At 41.1% G+C, this 21,069-nt stretch overlaps 2 protein-coding genes across 8 annotated transcripts in view; both read right to left on the bottom strand.

Moving 5' to 3' along the window:
• Positions 1 to 129: 129 nt before the first annotated feature.
• On the bottom strand, positions 130 to 6,026 carry ndufa9a (NADH:ubiquinone oxidoreductase subunit A9a). The gene is made up of 11 exons (XM_079345663.1): positions 5,920 to 6,026; positions 4,597 to 4,770; positions 3,904 to 4,001; positions 3,281 to 3,372; positions 3,033 to 3,174; positions 2,629 to 2,731; positions 2,465 to 2,535; positions 1,421 to 1,497; positions 848 to 943; positions 495 to 561; positions 130 to 403 (listed from the first exon to the last, which is right to left on the bottom strand). The coding sequence occupies exons 1-11, from the start codon at positions 5,972 to 5,974 to the stop codon at positions 233 to 235; spliced, it is 1,146 nt and encodes a 381-aa protein (XP_079201789.1). The 5' UTR covers positions 5,975 to 6,026; the 3' UTR covers positions 130 to 232.
• Positions 6,027 to 7,106: 1,080 nt separating this feature from the next.
• The window catches only part of dyrk4 (dual-specificity tyrosine-(Y)-phosphorylation regulated kinase 4), a 35,427-nt gene continuing 21,464 nt past the window's right edge, over positions 7,107 to 21,069 (bottom strand). For 5 of the 7 annotated variants that reach the window (XM_079345655.1, XM_079345657.1, XM_079345656.1 and 2 more), the window contains 13 exons: positions 18,580 to 18,669; positions 16,571 to 16,723; positions 16,172 to 16,322; positions 14,939 to 15,102; positions 13,470 to 13,606; positions 12,496 to 12,636; positions 11,023 to 11,161; positions 10,781 to 10,862; positions 10,443 to 10,615; positions 10,205 to 10,265; positions 9,888 to 10,017; positions 9,565 to 9,746; positions 7,107 to 8,968 (listed from right to left, as the gene is read on the bottom strand). In XM_079345655.1, the coding sequence (XP_079201781.1) occupies positions 8,691 to 8,968; positions 9,565 to 9,746; positions 9,888 to 10,017; positions 10,205 to 10,265; positions 10,443 to 10,615; positions 10,781 to 10,862; positions 11,023 to 11,161; positions 12,496 to 12,636; positions 13,470 to 13,606; positions 14,939 to 15,102; positions 16,172 to 16,322; positions 16,571 to 16,723; positions 18,580 to 18,669 (1,881 nt within the window). In that variant the 3' untranslated portion in view covers positions 7,107 to 8,690. The remainder of the gene's footprint in view (positions 8,969 to 9,564; positions 9,747 to 9,887; positions 10,018 to 10,204; positions 10,266 to 10,442; positions 10,616 to 10,780; positions 10,863 to 11,022; positions 11,162 to 12,495; positions 12,637 to 13,469; positions 13,607 to 14,938; positions 15,103 to 16,171; positions 16,323 to 16,570; positions 16,724 to 18,579; positions 18,670 to 21,069) is intronic. The other 2 variants (XM_079345660.1, XM_079345661.1) reach the window with 1 other exon arrangement.

The following is a 21,069-nucleotide window of genomic DNA, read 5'->3' as shown; positions in this document are numbered from 1 at the left end:
GCTCCATCAGGAGGGTCTCCTATCCTGCTGTGAAGACGGATGGATGGAGTCTAATTTCCAAAGACTTTGCACATTTTATATTTCTCTCTCTTAAGTTTCTCCTGTTCAAAATAAAAACAAGAAAACTCGTAGAGGATATTTTTTCATTTATTTACAGAATATAGTTAAAGAGGAATTGGACATAATGACATCCTCTGGCTGCCAATGTTATGTCAGGATGTTGTTGCGGGGTTTAATAATTGACTGTCTTGGCTGGCTTTGCATCGTCCAGGTCAGCTTCCAGGTAACGGAATCTGCGGTGGCGGCGCAGAATCTCAATCGCTTTTTGTTCTACAGTGGAAGGAGTGATGCCGAGATCCTCCAGACCAGGAAGACCCGGGTACTTCATGTCGGTAAGGTGAAACTGGAAAACAAAAGCACAATACAGAACAATCATCTAATTCTTGTCTTGGGAAAAAGAGAAAATCACATGACCTATTTCTTGTTTTTCTTACCCTCTCAACTTTGTCCGGGGTCGTCCACGGCTCAAACGGGTTCATTGCGAAGAATTGAGCAGCAAGGCTGAGAGGAAGCAAAAAAATAAATTGTAATTGACAAATGTAGCTTTTTTTTGCATTACTGCTGTTGATCACCACATGGCCGTTTTGGACCACCCATGATTTGTCAGATATGAGACAGCTCTCTTCAATGTTTTGAATGTGGACTGCAGTACCCATTTCAAACACTAGGTGCCAGAGTCACATAATGCTCCTTTAAACATTTGTGTTGTTCAGAGCTCAAGAGAGTGATTCAGGTCCTTTGTTTCTCAAAGAGGTAATTAGAAAAACAAACATGCTAATGCACTTACTGATAGAGTGGGCGGGGCAGGGGGTAGGGCACAAAAGACCTGTGAGCCACAGCGTAGATGTACTCTACCAGGTCATAGAGGAGGTAACGGTTGGGACTAGAAACAAGAAGAGAAGCACAGAACAAACCCTGATGAATGCATCCAAAGGAAAACACAAGATTGATTCTATTTCTGTTATCACTGATAAATACCCAATAACCTAAAACATAACAGTAGTCATTCGTGTTACATGTTAAAAACTTGATTTGTCCCTGGGAGGCAATTCAAAGGCACCCTAACCCTAACCCTAGCAGTAAGTGAACGACAGTGCAGCTATACTAAACTAAACTTCACTTAGACAGTTACGTACTTCCTTTAAGTAAATACAGTCATTTAAATACAAGTTAAAGAAATTGAAATGTACTTTTAGTGTGGATGGTTTCCTATCTGACAAACCTGTGTAAGCACACCGTCTTTTGTTTGTAATCCTGACTGTGACAGTGTTTGCTCTAACTCTGAATCACTTTTGCCCAGGCTGTTTTCAAAGTCCCCGTTAGCTTCAGAGCACACATTTATAATATGCTAACCACCTACCCGACTATTGCGTATGTCTTTCCGTTGGCGTCAGGATCTCTGACGGCGTTGACAATGGCCTTGGCTACATCCACCACCTGAGGGTCAAAAGAGACAGCTTAGTTGTTTTGATGTTATTATGCAGATATGCGTCGTTGACTTGAGCTAAAAAGGGCCGGAGTAAACACTGAGTTTGTTTCAAAGAACACCGTGACCACTGGGAGAGTTTTAAAACTTACAGGGGAAGTCTAAACTTTGAATCTGACACGTTTAAGTAAGTGAACATGTTTAGGGTTTGGCAAAACGGTTTTGTTGTATTTCCAAGTAAAAACAAATGGTTGCATCTGATTCAGGGACTTTTAACAACACTACGTTTTATTTCTTCAAATGACATCTTATAAGTCAGTTAGACACCCAACAAAGAGCCCACAGCCGGGGAGTTGTTTTCTTCTGCAATCAGTTTCTCTTCTACAGGGAAGCATGGCTTCACTGTAGCTTCAAAACAGAAATGATAGCCATGATTTTACAAACAGCAGGGCTGTGATTGTGAAAACTTTACACTTCTTTAAGTTAGATCTATGGTGCTCACTTTCACCTTCAATCATGTCAGAGTGGGACACGTTGTGAGATGTGCAGCTCACAAACATCCTTGTGCATCAGATACGGGTGTCAGTGAAATCCCTAAATTCATCCTCAGCTGCTGTCTCTTTAAGTCCCGCCCCCCCCACCTGCCATCTTTCCTCCAATTGGCCAGCTCTGTTTGCAGTCGCAGAGAAATCTGAGTGGACTTCGGTTGTGGGGGTGTCTTTGAAAGAGCCGTCAGGGTGGACATGTCCTGTGACTTCGCTGGAATACGTCGACAGAACCTGATGTCAAGTTCTCACCAAGTTCATCAAGCCTCGCTCAGAGCAGCAAGGAGACAACGTCTAGGGATTACGTCAACAACTGTGCATCTTGTGTTTAAAAAAAAAAACGTTCCCGAGCTTTAATATCCATCAGCAGAACAGTTGCAGCGAAAGTGAAAGGACAGATATGGGTTTTGTCGCTTCCTTCTAGAAAACTTACATGAACAGGCTGCTTCACAGTCTGCTTCCCCATGGACATGAGTGGAACAGCATTTCCAAACCAACGCATGTCTGAAAAAGATTAAATGTTAGCATTAGTGTAGCAGGCGTGTGATTGGCCGAGGATGAAAAAACCAACACACACACACACACACACGGTCTTACTTGCGTAATAGTTGAAGAATCGGTCCTCCCTCCCAAAGACCTCAGAGGGCTTCATGATGATGGCGTCAGGAAACTCATCCCGCACTGCCGTCTCTCCTACAGCCTATTAAAGGAGCATTACACAGCATGATGAGAAGAGCAGCTCATAAAGATACCGACCCTTCAAGATCAACGTTAGCACAGTGATGAAGCTATGAGCCTTTGAACAGCCAGCAGCTGAAGATTCAGGCTTGTTGGAGCAGTTTCTTCTTTTTTTAAAACGTATTTAGCTCATCTTTAATATTCAAAAATACCAGGGCTGAACATGTGGAGAATACTTAAAATAGCCAACCCTGGTATAAAAGCCTCATAAGAAACAAAGATGAATTTGCTTTGTTGAGTGAGACAGATGTGCACAGCCGTACCTTATTCCTCAGGTATTTGGATGGGCTGCGGATGTCAGCGTTGAGGTGAGACATGTGAACGAGCTTTGAGATGCCGGCCTCTCTGGCTGCCTTGGCGATCTGCTGAGGGATGTTCACAAAGACGTCCTCGAAGCTGTAGTTCCTACACACAAAGAGAAAAAAATGTTTGCACGTCTCCCTTCATAGCCGAGCCACCTTCAAAAACAGAAGCCGGATGCTTTCAGATATGGTTCCTGCTTCAGGTGTACCTCGTCTCCCACTCTCTGCCCACAAGATTGATGACGACATTGGAGTGCTCCAGCGCCCGTTTGATGGAGTCTTTGTTCCTGGCGTCCCACTCCTGCAGCACGAGAGGTCACACACACAACATTTGACCTCCATTAAAGGCTCTAAATGTGGAAGTGTACATGAGAGCTGGGCAACGTCACGATTAATGGAACATTTGACCTCGATGAAGATTAATGAACGACTTTTGTTTTTTGTCCTCATAGTTCACAGACATGATCTCTACTCTAAATCTAATGAAAGACGGATCATATCTGATGAACTATTTTCTGGTTATTTATTGAATGTTTCAAACTGAAATCAAAAGCATTGCTTCAAATGAAAACAACACATTTTTGTTTTAACAGTAAACAAGAAATAACTTGTAATTCTTGCTAACAGCGTTAACATTGGACTTCTTTTTGTTCGGCGTCGTCTGCGTCCAAACGACGGACGCTGCTGCTGTATGGTGGATTGGACATGTCGTTACGGGCCTCGATATAATCGTCATGGGCACGATCTCGTCCATTAGAGATTCTGAAAGTCAGTTTCGATTCGGGCCCGGCTCTAATGTACATGTTTGTCAGCGATCTATTCTGCATCTTACCATGAAAATGATTTGCCCGAGATCCCCCATGGGCCTGAAGTACATGACGTCATACTGATCATTGCGGTGAGGGATTACGATCTGAGAACCCAAACGACCTGCAAGTCGAGTGACAAGACACAAATACATCTTTGAATCACACTGATGGGAAAGTGCAACATTTTACACATTAACAAAGCAGAAATCATGTACAATATATCATCTGTGAGTCATGACCGTCTACGATAAGAGGCGTGTACTGTAGTCGAGCTGTGTTTACGTCTTGTTTACATGGGCGGGACATTTGGCTCCTCCCCTTGTGTATAACGCTGGTTTAGTCAAGAGAACAGAAGAATAACATTCGGTGTCATTGTATGTGCAATATGAAGCTACGATTCAACCAAAGTGTGCTAACATTAGCCTGCTAACACAGCAATGCAGCTCGAGCAAAGGACGATTTGCATAATCAACGGTGCTTGATTATGGTGTTTTACAATTCACAAGTCCTTCGTGTGAACACGAGTGGCTGGAGGTGTGTCGCTGCAGGAGAGTGGAGGATTCAGAACAGCAGAGCAGTTTGTTTTGGTTTAATGCTGGTGCTCAAGGGCAACACCTTTTCATCCTTTAAATCTAAAACAGGGAGGGATTTTAGAAAACTCCAGCTTGTAAGAAAATACAAGAGTGTGCATGTACACGCTAGATTTGATTCCTCACCCAGCCTGTTGACTACATATCGACCCAGAAATCCCGTGGCACCAAACACCGTTGCTGCTATTCCACTGGAGGAGGAGCGTCCTCCTTTCCCTTTGGGGATGACAGCATGGTGCAGCTTCCTCTGCTGGGCTGTGGAGACAGAAGCAGCTGACAGAACAGCAGGGCAGCAGCTACCTGTAGACAAGAGAGGAACCCGAGCAGCATATGAATTAATGAGTACAAGAAGAAAAATGACATGTAGCATAAAAACTTTTCTATATCACATTTTAAAACAATACAATCTCTGTAATAACAAAGCTTTAAAAATTACATTGACACTGTTTAGGTACCAGTGTATGTGTACAATTAAGTCATAGTGCAGGATGTGAACAACATGTTTTGGGCAATTAAAAGCAAGACATTAGGCAGTAAAATGTTTTTTTTTAATCAAAATGTAGGGAAAGACATTTTTGGGCAAAACAAAAATAAAAAACTAATAATCTAAATGTAATTAGTCCAGTTATTGTGTCTTTAATAATATACAGGGAAATGTGTATGGTTGAACTGGTCCGTAACTTGCAAAATGAGTCTTTAAGACAAGTATGAAAAAGAAAAGAGGGATATGACTTCACTTAACTCAAAATACGATTCACCATTTAACCTCACTGCAAAATGCCTCCACAGCTTTGATTTAAAAGACGGTGTTGCGTCCTCAGTTTCTAAATATGCTGCTGACGTTCACACTATTTTTTAGAGTACTGATTAATATCTACATCCCTGACAAAGAGTAGTGACACATCGTGATTGTCCCTCATGGCCCAACACTGTTTAAAATGTTGGCCAGGACAAACTGAGTGTTTCCACTTTCCTTCAGTGTTTCTTTCATTTTCATTCATCGTTGTAAAGGAATATAAATCAGAACAACACGAGCATGCTGTAAACTAAAGGCTGCATGCACCTTAGAAATACAGGTACAATAATCTAAACGTTATTAACAATAATAATGATCAGAGACCTCTCACTGTGCTTATTAACGCAAACACTCACACATATTAAGAGGTCCATTAAAAATAGTTTATTTTAATCAACTCAAAACATTTGAAAGACGTTATTTAAGTTAATTTAAAACGTTTTAAAGAGTTTATTTACACAGCTTTGATCTAAAGCTCTCGTTAGTAGCTGCTAGCTAGCCGAGTCTGTTAGCAAGGTCACTGCCGCATAGTGTGAGCTCTCACTGTGCGCAGGCGCACAAATAACCCGCATGTGAAGATTAGAAACAAGTGAACAGTTTGCGCTGAGATGTTTTTGTTAATATGAGATGTCCGTTGTGTTGACGGTACTCACTTGAGATCTTTGGAAGGGCACTCACAGGACGGCTAACCAGCGCCAGGGCCGCCATCTTTCCAACTACGGCATCTCTTGTGGGCCAAAATACATGTCCGTCGATTCACCTTGCGTTGTGTGTAGCGCGCACATGAAGGCGAAGTGAAGAATAAAACACGTTCAATGAATACAGGATTTAAGGTTGTATATAATGAATACACAAGGATGACACTCATGTTTTAGACTATGTGTGTATAAGAATAGAGATTATAAATTGGCTATTTGGAGTCAGTTGGTGCCCTATTTAAAATAAATTATTGGGGGCCCCTCAAACCACTATTTTGTCTTCCAGTGTCCCGAAGATCTTCCTTTTTCAACTCCCAGAAAGATATATGCCTTGGCAATTTTTGGTTTGTGCTGATGCAGGACATGCAAGAGAAGGCCTGTCAAGTGGGGCCCCCTGGGGGACATTTTCTACTGTCAAACTTTTTTCGCTCTCTGGGTCTGAAAGCTAAGTTACTGACTACATCAATTGATGAGCTGTCCCTCTGTACATATTTGTGAGCATTGTAAGGCTATTTCATTCATGGTGGCAGCCCATCGTGTTTAATTATATTTTTATTTGTACTCATTTATTTATATAATAATTCAGGAAATTACAAAAGATGGTAACATTTCTTTCATGCAATTAGAAAAACTTACTTTAATCATCTAACCTAACATTAAACTAGCATTAAACTGAAGTAGCTCCAAGTCCTGTTTTCCTCACCTGTTCCTGCACACAGGGGGCAGCAATGTGCAGCACAATGAAATGCCCAGTAGAGCTCCTGTTGCGTTTCTATTGACTTTTTTGTTTTTAAATTTGAGAATAAAGTCAGTCTATAGTTTTATTTAGACATGAATCATCTTGTGAATTTATACTTTAGTAAAGGTTTCACAAATAAAGAAATACTTCTTGTCTGTCACAGATAGACCGAGTATGAGCCGCTTTAAGGTTTCAAATATCTGATTAGTTGTGTTGGGGCTTTACTTTATGCAGATATGAAACTACACATGCTTTCACGACTTTAACATCGAAATGTAGATTTTTTTGTTCTTTAAAGTGACCCTAATAATAATAGATAGTGAAGCCTGCAAATGTTCAAGAGGGGGGTGAATATTATCTGAGATACCATGGTTAATTTGTAAATGTAATAAAGCACGTTAGATTTCATTTTGTTTTTAATTAATACAGTTATTACATAGTTTTACTTGTTTAAAAAAAATTACAGGATATTATTATTACAATATTTATTTCAACATAGGATCCTCAAGTGACAACATTACATGATGAACACTGTTAACCACAACACTGAAGTTTAAATGATGAAATATAAAAATGTTTGATTCCTTTGAAACAACTTTTTATTTAATTAAAATATCCATAAAAATTAATTTGTACTTTTCTCATGACAGCTACAACCCGTCCTTAACAGATAGCAAGGAACAGTGGACAGACTAAAGACATTAATCAACCGCGAAAAGAGGATAATAAAACATTTGATTTTGTATTGTAACCTTAGACGATTCTGTCTGTAAATGGATCCTGTGGTAGGAAAGACTGAACCATGGGAATCCAGCAGTTTCTAATCCGAGTGTACGCACGCGATAGTGAAATGCAACATTTCAAATACTGCAAGGCACAAACTATCAGTATCAGGATTGTCTTTCTGTTTCTAATACAAAAATATGAATAACACAGACATACAAAATGTTATCATAGAGAAACATCACAACAAGTAAAACCTTGTCTAACCTCTCCACAAAGATATGAATTGTTTTCTTAAAGTATGTTTTGAATGACACAAACATTGGAAAACAGAGCAGGAATATATACAACCAAAGGTATTACAAACTGATGTGTGGTAAATTAAATTAATCAACGGATATGAAACACATTTCATAATAAATAAGTGAAATCACTTATAATCAATATCTCACCAACTGCATTCTACAATTAAAAACAACGACAATCAATCTATTAACTTAAAAAAAAACAAAAAAAAAAAAAAACATTTTTTGGCTCAGCCTTTATCGCACACGATTGTTCGTATAATCATCACTATGATTTGAATAATTCTAAGATGTCTAAAAGAAAAAAGGTGCAAAAACTACGATTTATCAGCACATGCACTTTTTTAAATATGGAGACTAAAACAAAGGTTAATGTGTTTAAACTTGAACCTGTTTAAAGATTTCAATGCACAGCAAAGATTGGGTTCCATACAAAACACAGGAGACACTGAAAGCAAAAAGCCTGAGGTTTTTTTTTTTTAAGCTGTTTGATTTCGACTCAAAATGTGCATTTTCCATGTGATGTCTCCAAGTCTGACACATTTAATGAAACACCGCCTGCAAATGCACCTTCACATTTCTATTAAACACCGGTGGATTTACTTCTCTGTCATAAAATAAATCACTAAGACTGCATAAAAAGATTTCCTCCCCAGAGTGGTAGCACTATTCAATGTTTGGGAAATGGTCTGTTTTCTATATTTTAGTCGAAAACATTGGAGCCGATTTCCAACATGAAAGTCAGAAGCTCAAGACTCGGGCCTGACATCTCTAACACGTTGTATGGTGATTATGTGACGCCACGGAGCCAACATGTTTGTGTTTGTGATAAAAAAAACAAAAAAACAATTAGAGTAAGCAGGCCCAAACTCAATTTTCTTAACTCAGTTGCTCACAGGTGCAAAGAGGATACGTGAGTCTGAGTACTTGTCATGAATGCAGCATGTTCTCTGTCCCTGTTAGATGATAGGAGGTAAACACCGAGAAGGTTCCTGACTCTCCTTTCCCTCCAGGCCTGATTCCTCCTGAGGTTTGATGACGATGTGAACCGATCTCTCTCCTCCTTCCTCTTGTTGCTCGCTTCCTGTGGAGAGTTTACGCTCACTCTCACACACTTCCTCCTCCGCCGAGGCGCCGATGGGTCGAAGACGCTCAGCGGGGGCCATCTTTGTTCCACTTGATGAACTGTCTCTCTTCAGATTGTCATTAGTGCTGCTGTCGGAGCTGACCTTCTCTGCTGCACCGTGGAAACAAAGAGATTAAACATCAACTCAAGGTGAACACAGAGGTAAACTAGAGGTTTGTCTGCAGCTTCCTGCTTCTTTTAAACTTTCTCGTCTCACTTTTTCATTCCTATTTTCTTCTTTGATACATCCCATAGTAATTTGGGCAATGCAGCGCAGGGATTATTATTCACTTTCTTTGGAGGTGTGTGGAGGTTCTAGAGAGGTCATGTCCCTCTTTTTGTAAGTAAAAGACTCTTCTTTGAAAAAAGTCCATAGAAATTTACAGCAAGGAAATAAACTCTCCAAAGAGGAGATGGAGTCCTGCATCTTTAGTAGCATCGAAGGGAGACATTTAATTTCATAACTCCATACACGATACATTTGCTAGTCACATCAGGACAAACTGAACACTTTTCAGAACCTGCTCAGATGCATTTTTGCACATTTGGTCTGAGGCTGACACTGTAACATGTTTGCAGAACCAAAATGATATAGCTGTATGGAAAGTTCTTCTGTCTGCTCTATTTCAGCTGCTTTATGCACAGCTTTTTCTTGAGTGATTATTATCAGTATGTTGTAAAGATGATGGAAGTGCCCGTCCTCTTACCAGGCTTGCTGTTACACTGTTTGCGTAAACTGTGCTCACTGCTGTTTTCTGTGTTGGTCGAACTGTCGGAGGCCTTCTTCACCAACGGCCTCGTTCTCGGCCGGACTTTGTTGAAATTTCCCTCCAGGATCCACTCGTGCTGCAGGCCCTCGTCAGGGGTCATACGCTTGGTTGGATCCCAACTGGAAGGAATAGACAACTTCAGTTGGCATTTGTTAATCAATCTTTAATATATCACAGTTAAAGCCCAATTCAACCAAAAGATCTTCAATGAGAAAGTGAAGCCTGTTCTTGTATTGATGTTCAGTTTATAGTGAACATACCTGAGGCAGCGTTTGATGAAGTCTAAGAACAGAGCATCATTTGTTTTTAACACAGCTGACAGCTCCTTGGAGTTGGGTCTCCTCTTCTTCCCTTTGCTGTTCGTGATGTTCCGGGGGGTTCCTTTAGAGTCTGCAGATCATCAGAAAATATAGATTCATAATTACAGTAGATGATTTCTGTAGTACAGTCATGGTCCAGTTTTTTTAATTTAAACTACATACTATACAAGCGTTGAAAGGCAGTGTATATCGGTAAAATCAAACGATAGTAACAATTAATGATCTCTAAAACGTATCTAAATAAATTAATTTCTCACCGAAGAACAGCCTCCTCCTCGATGCAGACTGGACAAAATCATTTGGAGGCATCCCAAGGACCTGTAGGTCAAAATATCAGGGTATATTAACACACGTAAAATAATAGCAACAATCAGTTTCAACCAAAAAAATGAAAAATTGGAGGTAGTCCTGAGGCTTCTTTGTAGGTTAATGAGGAAAACAAAAAAATAATTGTTGGTGAAAGCATCCAGACAGACAGATGGATAGAAATCGTACCTCCATTATGCAGGCTATCTGCTCCACCTCGCTCTCTCCAGGGAAGAGAGGATAGCCCGTATAGAGCTCAGCAAGGATGCACCCCAGACTCCACATGTCAATGGCCATGCTGTAGTTGTGACCCAGGATGACCTCTGGAGAGCGGTAGAAGCGACTCTGGATGTAGGTGTACACTGAAGAAAAATAATAACACAGCCCCATTGTGTTATTGGTGGATGGACAGGGAAGAGGTAAATGCACAACAGTGGAAATCATATTGATGACCCAAAATGTTCCCAACACAAGTGCCATAAAACCAATAACTTCAAATTAGAGTTTTGTTTATCTTGCTATCTGACCTCTTTGTTGTTCATAGCAGCTCGATCCAAAGTCGACCACCTTGATGTTCCCCGGGCCTCTCTGAGACAGAAGGATGTTCTCCTGTTTGAAAAAGCCCAAACGTTCAAACACTCCAGATGAGAAGCTGCTGCAGTTTTGTACAGCTCCACAAGATGGAGCTAAGTTCACAGTCTACTTCTTGCAGTAGTGTGTAAAATGTGGTATCAGAAAAATGATTCCAAGTTTTTGCTGTTAATCGTACCGGTTTGAGGTCACAGTGGATGATCTTCTCCCGGTGCAGCATCTGCAGGCACCTCAGGAGGGCATGAGTGAACCGACGGATGAGAGCCAGACTGAAGCCCTGGAAGTTGTTTTTTTTGATGAGTTCGTACAAGTTCACCCTGCAAAAGAAGACATGATGTTTGTTTTTTGTCTTTTCTTACAGATTCGGTGAGGTACTTTAAGTTTGTGACAATCTGTGGACAAAGAGCAACGAGCCTAGACTATCTAAAATATGGACAGAGTCTCAGTGCCGTCAGCCCTCAGGTACTGAAGAGGCATTGAGGAGCCCAATGATGGCAGACACCATGTTTTTAAAGCTATCTCCACCTAACTTGCTTTTCAATCAAGAGAGGCGGGCCCTTTAGCATCCTTGCAGAATATGCAAATATTCATCCCTGGTACAGTTTTCATGTTAGAAAATGGATGCTTTTTAAAAACCAGGTTGTAAACATGTTTGTTTCTGATGTAAAAAACTAACTCACTCGAGGAGCTGCAGTTGTTTTGTTTTTTTTACTTTCACAAGGTGATTACTCCGGTACGTCTTAAATTTAATGATTTGTCTTGTACGTAAGTCGTAAAATTCTCCAGCTGTCGTTTAACTGTCTGATGTGACTGTCTGAACTTCTGCTTCGTGTGACATACAGTAACTCTGTCTAACCCCTGACCTGCTACTAGCAACAGACATACAAAAGAAAACCCTAAATGCTGTGGCTGATGGTCCTGTTTGGTTATGCAGGTCATTTTGAGGCACGATTATTATAGACAAATTGAAGTCACCTCGTCTGTTCCTCTATATATACTTGTTATGCTCAGGCTTTTCTAGGAAGCCGGAGAGAGCTCAATACAGATTGACTTATATAAAGATGGCACCACATTAAGAACATCTCCATACCCCTCAAATAAACGCTCTGAAAAAAGAAGGCTGCTCAGTTTGACACCTCACATTAAACCTACTAAAACACCTGCTGAGTGCCAGGGTTCACACTTTGAAATCATCTATATGATTGTGCTCACAGTCAGAGGGAGAGCCTCAGGGTGTGTCCTGTTATCTCTGCTACATGTGATGAGCATTAACTTCTTTAGATTGTGTCACCGGAGCCTTCACACCATGAAGCAAGAAAAGGGTAAGAGATAGGGCCCCAATCAAGGCCTTAACTAAAGGATTCGGTGACAGTAATGTTAGACAAGGTGGCAGAGCAAGACGTCCTCTAAAGGTCATTCAGCCAGGGTGATACACAAACCTATCCCCACTTAAATAGAGATCAGTTGCAATACATGTTAAAGCACAGACGCTTTAAGGTACACAGGGATCATTTAACTCCTGATTGAGCGAAGTCACGTAGCGTTGGAGGTTATGAATAGAGATGAGTAAGAAAGTCCTCTGAAGGCAGAGTAGTGATCTCACCCAGCATCTTCATGCTTAATCATGCAGCATGGGAGTGAGCGTACTGACCCGAGGAGTTCGAAGGAGATGCAAAGATGATTCCTGAAGTAGAAGTACTCCTTCATGTGGATGACGTTGTGAAGGTTGTCTTTGTCTTTCCTCTTTATCACGTCTAGGATCTTCAGCTCGACCAGAGCCTGGTGATGAAACCTAAAGCAGAGTCACGAGAGGCGTTAATACACTGACACTTTATTCATACATTTTAGACATAGAGGGGCCTGAGTTAATAAAAACATGTTTCTGAAAAATCTGTCGTCATTTCAGAATATTGAAGTGGACAGACATCCGCACATTTGATTTGTTATCCTCTGATTACAGGTAGTTTTCTCGAGACTTATCAATGTTGCTACAAACCTAGAAATAACAACTCTGGTTTAAAAAAAATTAATCTCTGGTAAGAAAAAGAGCAAACTGTTTTGTTAGTTGAGTTCTTGAGAAGAAAAGGAGTTCAGGCTCTGTTTTCTCTGATGTGGTTTTTTGCACCACTTTAGTCCTCGGACATTTCTTAATGGTGATCATTTACGATCCTCCTTAAAAGGGAGATCAAATCAGCAAACACCATGCAGAGTTCTATCAAGGTGCTGCTTTGGCAGGTTGCACCCTTTTTGTTTCCTGCATTATTGAAGAGGCAGAGGTGGCTTCTGTTTTTAAACTGCACGACTCAGAGAGTCACTGCCAGCGTGATCTGTGGTGTAAGGACGGGTGAGAAAATCTTCTGCCATGCTGAGTCAGGATCTCAATCATTTTAACATGGCCTGCAGAAATGTGGGATAAACTCATGATGAGGTATCAGATGTCAATGAAGAAGAAAGGTTGCCCCATCGTGAAAAAGATCCCGTTCTTTAAAGACCCTTGTGATGTACAGGGTTTTTTAAAAGCAAAAATAGTAAAGGATGTATTATTATGTGAGGATTTCCATGAATGACACAGCTGAAAGTCAAACTGCTCCAATTAAATAATGAGATCGATCAATGATTCATAACCTTTTCTTGTTGCGTATCATCTTAATGGCTACAAGTTCATTGGTCTTGTGGTCGAGACATTTCAGGACCTGCCCAAAGGAGCCTTTCCCGATCACTTCCAGCACTTCGAACCTGTAGGCAATGTGGTCATGCAGCACCTGGAGAAACAAGAGGAACTGTTGTTACTGCATGCACCAACAACATGTCACGATGTTGACCTACAATCTCAAACCTCCCTGTCAGTCTCCTTATTTCACAGGTCAGTTCAGCCAGGTGTCACAGCGTCTGCTGACCTCAGATCAGTGTATTGTTTTCAGTATTCAACAAAGGATGATGGGAAAATGTCTGCAGCTGATGGATTAAGGTCATGCAGAGACATGTGGTCACACACACACACACAGTGCCTGTGTTAGCATGTGTGTGTTTTGTTCACGTGTTTGTGTGTTTGTTTCACTGAGTGCAGGAATAATTAGAATCAGTGTTGCTTCTTTTGGTTTCAAACAATGTCACACATCTGCACAGTTCTTTGTAGTTCTGTGCTTTTTAACTGGTTTGACACAAAAAAATCATGAAAACACCAGTTTATTGACAAACCTCTATGCATACTAATAAACTTCTTTTATACATTTCTATGAGCCGTAATAATGTTTTCATCAACGTAATTTTCTGTGATTAATGAACAGTAGCAAGGTTTTTTTTAATTCTTATTTTCCTGCAAGCTTAAAGGTGCACTATGTAGATTTGGTAGTGAAAATCTGAAAGTTGGAGAAGTTAAACAATTCTGTGCAACATTTTCTAAAGTAAATACACAAAATGTTTATATAAAAAAAATGGTCCCTGGACACTGTTAGGAACAAAAAATCGAACAGGAGAGTAATAGTTTCACTGTTCCCACCATAACTTCTCGTGTTACATTTTACCTTCAAACAGTGCTGCAGGGAGCCCATTTTTCTCTGAGCTCAGTTTGTGTGTAGAGTTATGAACATAAATCACAGAATCTGTACAAAACTCTAAAGTGCACCTCTAAATCAGCTCAACTCCTTTGCTTTAGTTAATATCAACCTTCTCCTGATTGGACTCAGAAGCTGCGTTTAATTCATCATGTTCAACATTCACATAGACCTTTTTTTCATCAAAAATGTGCCCTTTAAGAGAGGAAGTGGAGGGAAAGAATATTTTTCTCAGGATTCTGTATGCTTGCACATCTCTTTTATGAAAGTTATAAGATTTGTTTTTACTCAAAAAGCTTGTGAATGTTTTCCTTTTTCGTCAATGGCACAACTTGTTCAAAACATAATGAACAAAGAGTCCCTGCTTGAAACTTTTTACCCACACAACAGGAACACAAATATTTTTTTGTAGTCCCTCCAAAAAATGTATTTTAAAACTCACATGAAATGCAGCCCGTTTGGAAAGTCATTGTGTTAATTTGTCAGTTTAATAGAGGAAATCTGAGACATGGTTCTTTAATTCTCCATCTAATACTTTACCCTAATGTAGCTCCCATGCTCGTCATCATATCCTGAGTTTTGCACTGAACCCTGGGAACCCTCGATCTTTTGAGATCCCAGACCCAGGAACCAGATCTCAGAGTAGTCCATGATTTCCTCCTGCTCAAACTCTGTCAGCCGATCTTGGAAATTCTTCAGCGCCTCTGCAACAGGAAGTAAGAGGAGGAGGACGAGATGAGTCACATTCATATCTATCACACCTCTGCCAAGAGCAGAGGACTGTGAGAAACCGACTTGAATGCCAGCATGCTATTTTTACAGCATCAGAAGAATTAAACTTGATATTTAGTTACATAAATAAATTGGATATCGTTAATATATTCAACGTGTAGAATACCGTAAATTCCGTACTATTGAGCGCACCTGGATATAAGCCGCACCGGCTAAAAATAAGTAAATAAATGTATTTGTACATATATAAGCCGCACTTGATTATAAGCCGCAGGTGTCCACGCTATAACAAGAGCTATTTACACAGACGTAGGCTACCGGTAACATCCGCAAATACTGTAGCGTCCGTACGGACGTTAAAGGACGACGAGAGCGTTCAAATAATAACTTTTAATAACCCGATCACTGTCGGCCGTGACCACGCCGTTTACAGCAGAGAGCAACACATAACTTGCCGTAACAATCCAACTCTCTCCCCCAGCGTTCTCTCATACAGCCACTCAACACGTTCTCGCTGGTGCATTCACTGACTCTCCACATAATCGGAATTATGAACACATTATCAACTACTGACTTTACAACATGAACCGTTACAATACGAAGCCTAGCCGACGGTGTCTGTAACACGGCTGATGAAAAAGATGACCGTAATATATTTCACAAGAAAAAGTCCATCCATTCACTGCCTCAGAATGACTTCATTACTCACTTCCTCAGTCTCTGTTGTCGCTGTCAGTGTCATCTTAACGTGCAGCAGCTCTGTTAGCTTCTTTGACAGCCAGGTCGATCGCCTTTAACTTGAAAGCTGCATCATATGTATTTCTCCGTGTGTTTTCCATGATGAGGGTGCGTGCATGAAGCGCAAAATGACTGATATTAAGATCCGACGTGACGAAGTCAAATTTGCTCATTGTCCCCCATAAAAAATCCATGCATTAGCCGCACCGGAGTAGAAGCCGCAGTGCTCGAAGTGTGAGAAAAAAGTAGCGGCTTATAGTCCGGAATTTACGGTAATCTCTTTTTTAATGTCACTGAACTTACCAGTGGGGGACATCGGTAACCTCTGGCCCTCATACAACCTCTCCTTCTCCAGCTTGTTGCTGATTATCTTGCTGTTGCGAGGGACTGAAACTTTGTCCATCATTGAACCAAAGCGCATGCTGAACGGCTGGGTGGGCTTCGGCCTCTCATCCTGTAAAAACAAGCACACAGAAAGAGGTGTGATGAGCAAATTATGGGTTAGGCTTAAATAATGTCCCAACAGTAAATGTTGTCATGTAATCACTCTGCTAGTTCCCAGTGTTACGTTTTAGAAGCTGTTGCAGATAAATCGAGATGTTTCAGTCTTTGACCTTCTATCAGAAGCATACAAAGATAGTTCAATGCAGGTCAAGTTCCTGCAGTAAGATGATGCAGACAGCGAGTGTGTGAGAGTCTCACCGAGTGTGTCTGAAAGTTGTTCTGACCCCCTTTAATGGCAATCTGGGGCAGGATGTTATCTGACTGCTGGTGTTGGTTTTTAGCATTGCTGACCACCACCTGCACCACTGGTGGTTCAAGCTGAGGTAAGGTCCCGACACCAGATCCAAACTTCTGCAAAGCAAAAGGGACTGTTTTAAAGTGATTACCTTAAGTGAGAAAAAAAAAAAAACCTAACACTGGAGACGCCACTAAAAAAGCCTCTTAAAAAGATGAGGAGAACACAAGGTCACTCTGTCTTTACACTCTCTTTTTAAATAGCGTGACGGAGATGAAGGAAAAGCCACTCATTTAGTAAAATTGGGAACATATAGGAAAATAAAATTTTCCAGCTTTCACGGCTTGAAGGCTTTGAAGAAAAGTTTCTGTTGGGAATATCTCGCTCTGCCTTTCAGCACAGAATAACAAACTCTGAACAACAAAACAAAAGCAGCTACAGAGAGAATGGGTCAGCAAGTGTCGAGTCTGAATGTATTATTCTTTTTACACTGCAGCTACAAGCGTGTTACAGACCTCTTTCATTTTTTAACGAGTGTGTTGTGTCAGTTTTGGTTTGTATTCTCTACATCCCTTTCACATGCATTCGGTCTGTGCAGGCTCAGGTGACCGGGACCTCCAGCAGCTGGCGGCTGGAATTACTGATCAGGGTTAACGTGAAATGGGGACAAAGCCTGTGAGGCTGGGACCTGACAGAGTCTGTCTGTGGAGACTCTGTGGGGGAGGACAAGAGCAGAAACCTGCTTTTCTCCCACTGCCATCCTGCTTGCTCTGAGAGCACGATTACATGTGTCACAGCCTTGGCAGACTCATGATGATGGCGGTGACGGGCAAAATTAGACCTCTGTCCCCGGCCAAACACTTAGGGAAATCTGAGATATCCTACAGACGTGAACCTCTGTCATAAGGGCATCACAGAGTGAGGTTGTCAAATTGTTCAAGACTCTTGTTACTTTTCAAGTCCTAGTGTGTTTTTAAAATTGTATCATCTCCATTATTTTAATGAACAATAGCATCTATAAGTACAGCTGGAAAGAAAACAACAGATTTGAAGTCATATTTTTATCCAGACTCTGCTGCAAACAGAAGTGAAAAAGAGAGTGTGGTACATTCACATTTAAAAATAGCCATTACAAGTCATGTTGGTGCATCATAAAGATGCAAAAGTTCTGTCATGTCTCTTACTGTACAAACAAAAAGAGCAGAGGAGGTGACAGGAGAGGAGAGACTTTCTAAATTGCATGAATACATCCGTAACATTTTGATACCCAAACATTAGAAACATATTTTGGCGATTGAGAAGTGTGCAGGAGTTTATCTGATGCTCTGATGCTCACATTGGGTGCCTGAAGCTTCTATTTTTGTTGCAATGTTGTTGAAACACATAAATAAATGTGTATCAAAGGTTCATATGCTGGTGTCATAACAACCTTTTATGGAGGATCTGTGTAGCTGCTTTAGTCAACTTTTCAGCTGGAAATATTCAACAAAGAAGCGTCCCACATCGAGCAAGCTGCACTGCAGCCTTGAGCATTGCAGCATATAAGAGACACGATTAATTCCTTCACTTAAATTATTAATAGCATTCCAGGAACAAAAAGGTTTACCAATTATACAGTAGATAATTCGATTTGCTCTCACATGTTATGAGCTGCTGCAGGATCTGCCAACTTGGTTATGACGCATAGAGATAGTGCTAAATATAGCTGCAAGCACCTGCCACAACAGGCGAAGGAAGTAAACACAGCAATGTTGTGCTACATGACTGCTGGGGGGGGGGGGGGGGGGGGGGGGGGGGGGGGGGGGGGATGGGGTTCTGGGGTGGCTGTGCTGCTCCAATAAGGTGAACATGTATCTCAGGGAATCTGTGTTGGTTACACAACATGACCACTTACTGTATGTGCAGATGTTAACAACAACTGGTCATGTGTATGGAAATGTGTAAATGAGCGGCACACACGGGAGGCGCTAACCTGTGAGCAGGGTCGGTTTGTTCCAAGACGGTTGCCTTCTGATGGGAGTCTGTGAGGGTGAGGGTGAGGGAAGGCTTCGGGTCGTGATGTCTGTGGGAGGAATCAGACAATTCCACAAGATTAGAAAAACAAGCCACAGTCATGTAAACACATTTTTGTATTTCTATCATCATGTTTCTGTGATGCTCAAGCAAATAAAATGCATAAAAAAACACCTCCAAAGTCAGATTTAGTCCTCCGTTTACACTTAATAAGAGCAGTCCTGTTAAATAATAATCATGAAACTGCTTCTCGTGTTCATGCTGCTTGGACTCTCTAGTCTCTCTTTAGAAACACAGCCTGGGGGCAGCTCAGCAACATTGCAGCCAGATGAGCAAAAATAATGCACTGTGATCCTAAAATAGATTTCTTCTGTGAAAAAAATAGCAACAACGACCCTCTATAGTGCCTCTGCCAGTTTGAGCAGGTGTGTGAACATGTGCACATCCATGTGTACTGCAGCGACTGTACACGTGCCTGAGAGCCTGCAAACATTGCTTCGTCAATGTGTAGAAGGGAAGTGATGAACGTTGAGATAGAGCAATGCGAGTATTTCAGATATTCATCAAAAGCGGAGCACAAGTATTTTGGATGATTGTGCCTGCTTGTCTCTGTCCCCGAGCCAGTTTACATGTGCCGTACTAATCCTCGGGTGAGCGTGCAGCTTTGTTAAGCGCTAACATATGGGTGAAAAAAAAAGCTTAGCCCCATATGGGGATCTGTGCCACACTAACCCTACCAGTCTGGCACACAGAGAGGGAGCAGGAAAGAGGGGTGTTGTCCACAGGTGCTTGTTGGAAACATTTCTAATCATAAGCTGTAACGTTCCCACTGATCAGATCAGTGAGACAGCAGTGAAGTTCAGAGGAGGTGCTGAACTGGTTCTGTTTCAGTTTGGGATGAGACACTGAGCTGGCTTCTTCTTACTGGTCATACTGGTGACATGTTTACAGTTGAAACATCCGGTAAAATACTTTTTTTATGTTGTTATTAATAAGACAAGAAACCAACACATAACCACAGAACGGCGTGGTTCAATAATGCAGTCATGTTGCATCCCAGGAGCGTGACGAGTAACAGCAGGAGTCATGTAGGTCAATGTGAGTGACAGGTTGTCTTCCAAAACCTCACCTGTGAAGTCTGCTGTTAGCCTGACTAATGAGCTTTGATCATTAGAGACATCATGAAAGACAGTGAAATCTTGACATGTGCCACAGAGCCAAAACAAAATCAAGCCTTTGACCTTTAAATCCACGGTGGTGACTGAATGTGAATAGAAACAAAAGTTGCTGCCAGTTGTTCAGGTGGTGAGTGGATGTGAACATTTCTGTATTTCTCACCTCTGTTGGGTTCAAGTTGACATACTACATTTACCATTAAGAAGGGCCCTGCTGTTTAAAAGCAACAGGATAATTATATATATCACTGTGTTAGCGCTGCCTAAAATACAAGTTTGCACAGGACTCAGGAGAGTGAATGACACCTCACTTAAACACAAATGGACTATTAGTATTTCATACTTTCTTCCTTTGTGCACATCAATGCAGATCAATTACACTTTGCACAAATACAACAAGCATGAAAGAGGATGTTGTGAAATGAACTCGGAAATTAAATCAAGTTTCATGAATAATTAAACTGAGTGTGCACAAGGAATCATAAGTCAGGAGCGATAAGAACTGATCTGTGTGAGCCGGTGTCTTTCGAAGTATCCGAGCAGCGTTGGCTCTTTACGGCCCTCCAGGGTCATTTGGCCAGAGGGTCAGCAGAGCAATAAAACCAAGGGTAAACATCAACAAAGTGTAAAAGCTGTGTGCACTTACACTATCAACTGTCAGACATGCATGTTTCCAAAGGATAACCACACTGCACTGTTGTTTTCGTTGAACCTATCAAGCTGTTTCTGCTGGTTACTGCATGCTGACCACAGGGAGGGATGCATGTGCAGTCAGTATGATTACTGATCAATACATGTGATTTAATGGTATCCAGCAGTCTTGTGTTTAAATCTCACAGACAGTTTAAGAAGTGTGAAATTCTCATCAAGATCCAAAAACAGCGAAGGTTAAATTTATATCGCTTTCCATGTAAGGTGTGAGAAATACAGCAGAACACATATAGACTTACAGAATCTGTCAGCGCAACAAACACTTGAATAAGTAGGCTAAAGAACGACGGAAATAGAAATGGATCAGATTTTTCATCACAACTTGGCATGTGGTCAAGAGAAAGGGGGCGAAATACTGAGTAGGAGTTCAAGTGGGATAACTCAAAATGTTTTTAAACTGAGTATTTTTTATTGACCAGTATACTAAAAAAACCCAGATAGAATTGGGTTCCCTTTGGTTCATCAATGTAAAAGGATACCTGTGGAGCATTTCACCTAAAATGGAATAAGACTGGAGTGAAGCCCTGTATCTGGGCAAAAGAAATTCCTATTCCATGGAAATT

The sequence above is a fragment of the Symphodus melops genome (assembly GCF_947650265.1).
Source record: "Symphodus melops genome assembly, chromosome: 6".
In the NCBI taxonomy this organism is placed as follows: domain Eukaryota; kingdom Metazoa; phylum Chordata; class Actinopteri; order Labriformes; family Labridae; genus Symphodus; species Symphodus melops.
The sequence above is the reverse complement of the archived record's forward strand: the minus strand, read 5'-3'. Positions and strand labels throughout refer to the sequence as shown.

Excerpts from the sequence above, each read along its gene's own strand:
- ndufa9a (XM_079345663.1), bottom strand. The coding sequence starts at position 5,974 with ATGGCGGCCCTGGCGCTGGTTAGCCGTCCTGTGAGTGCCCTTCCAAAG. Across the intron at positions 4,002-4,596 it reads ATATGTAGTCAACAGGCTGG|GTCGTTTGGGTTCTCAGATC; the intron begins GTGAGGAATCAA and ends CTCGACTTGCAG. Across the intron at positions 944-1,420 it reads AAGACATACGCAATAGTCGG|TCCCAACCGTTACCTCCTCT; the intron begins GTAGGTGGTTAG and ends TCTTGTTTCTAG.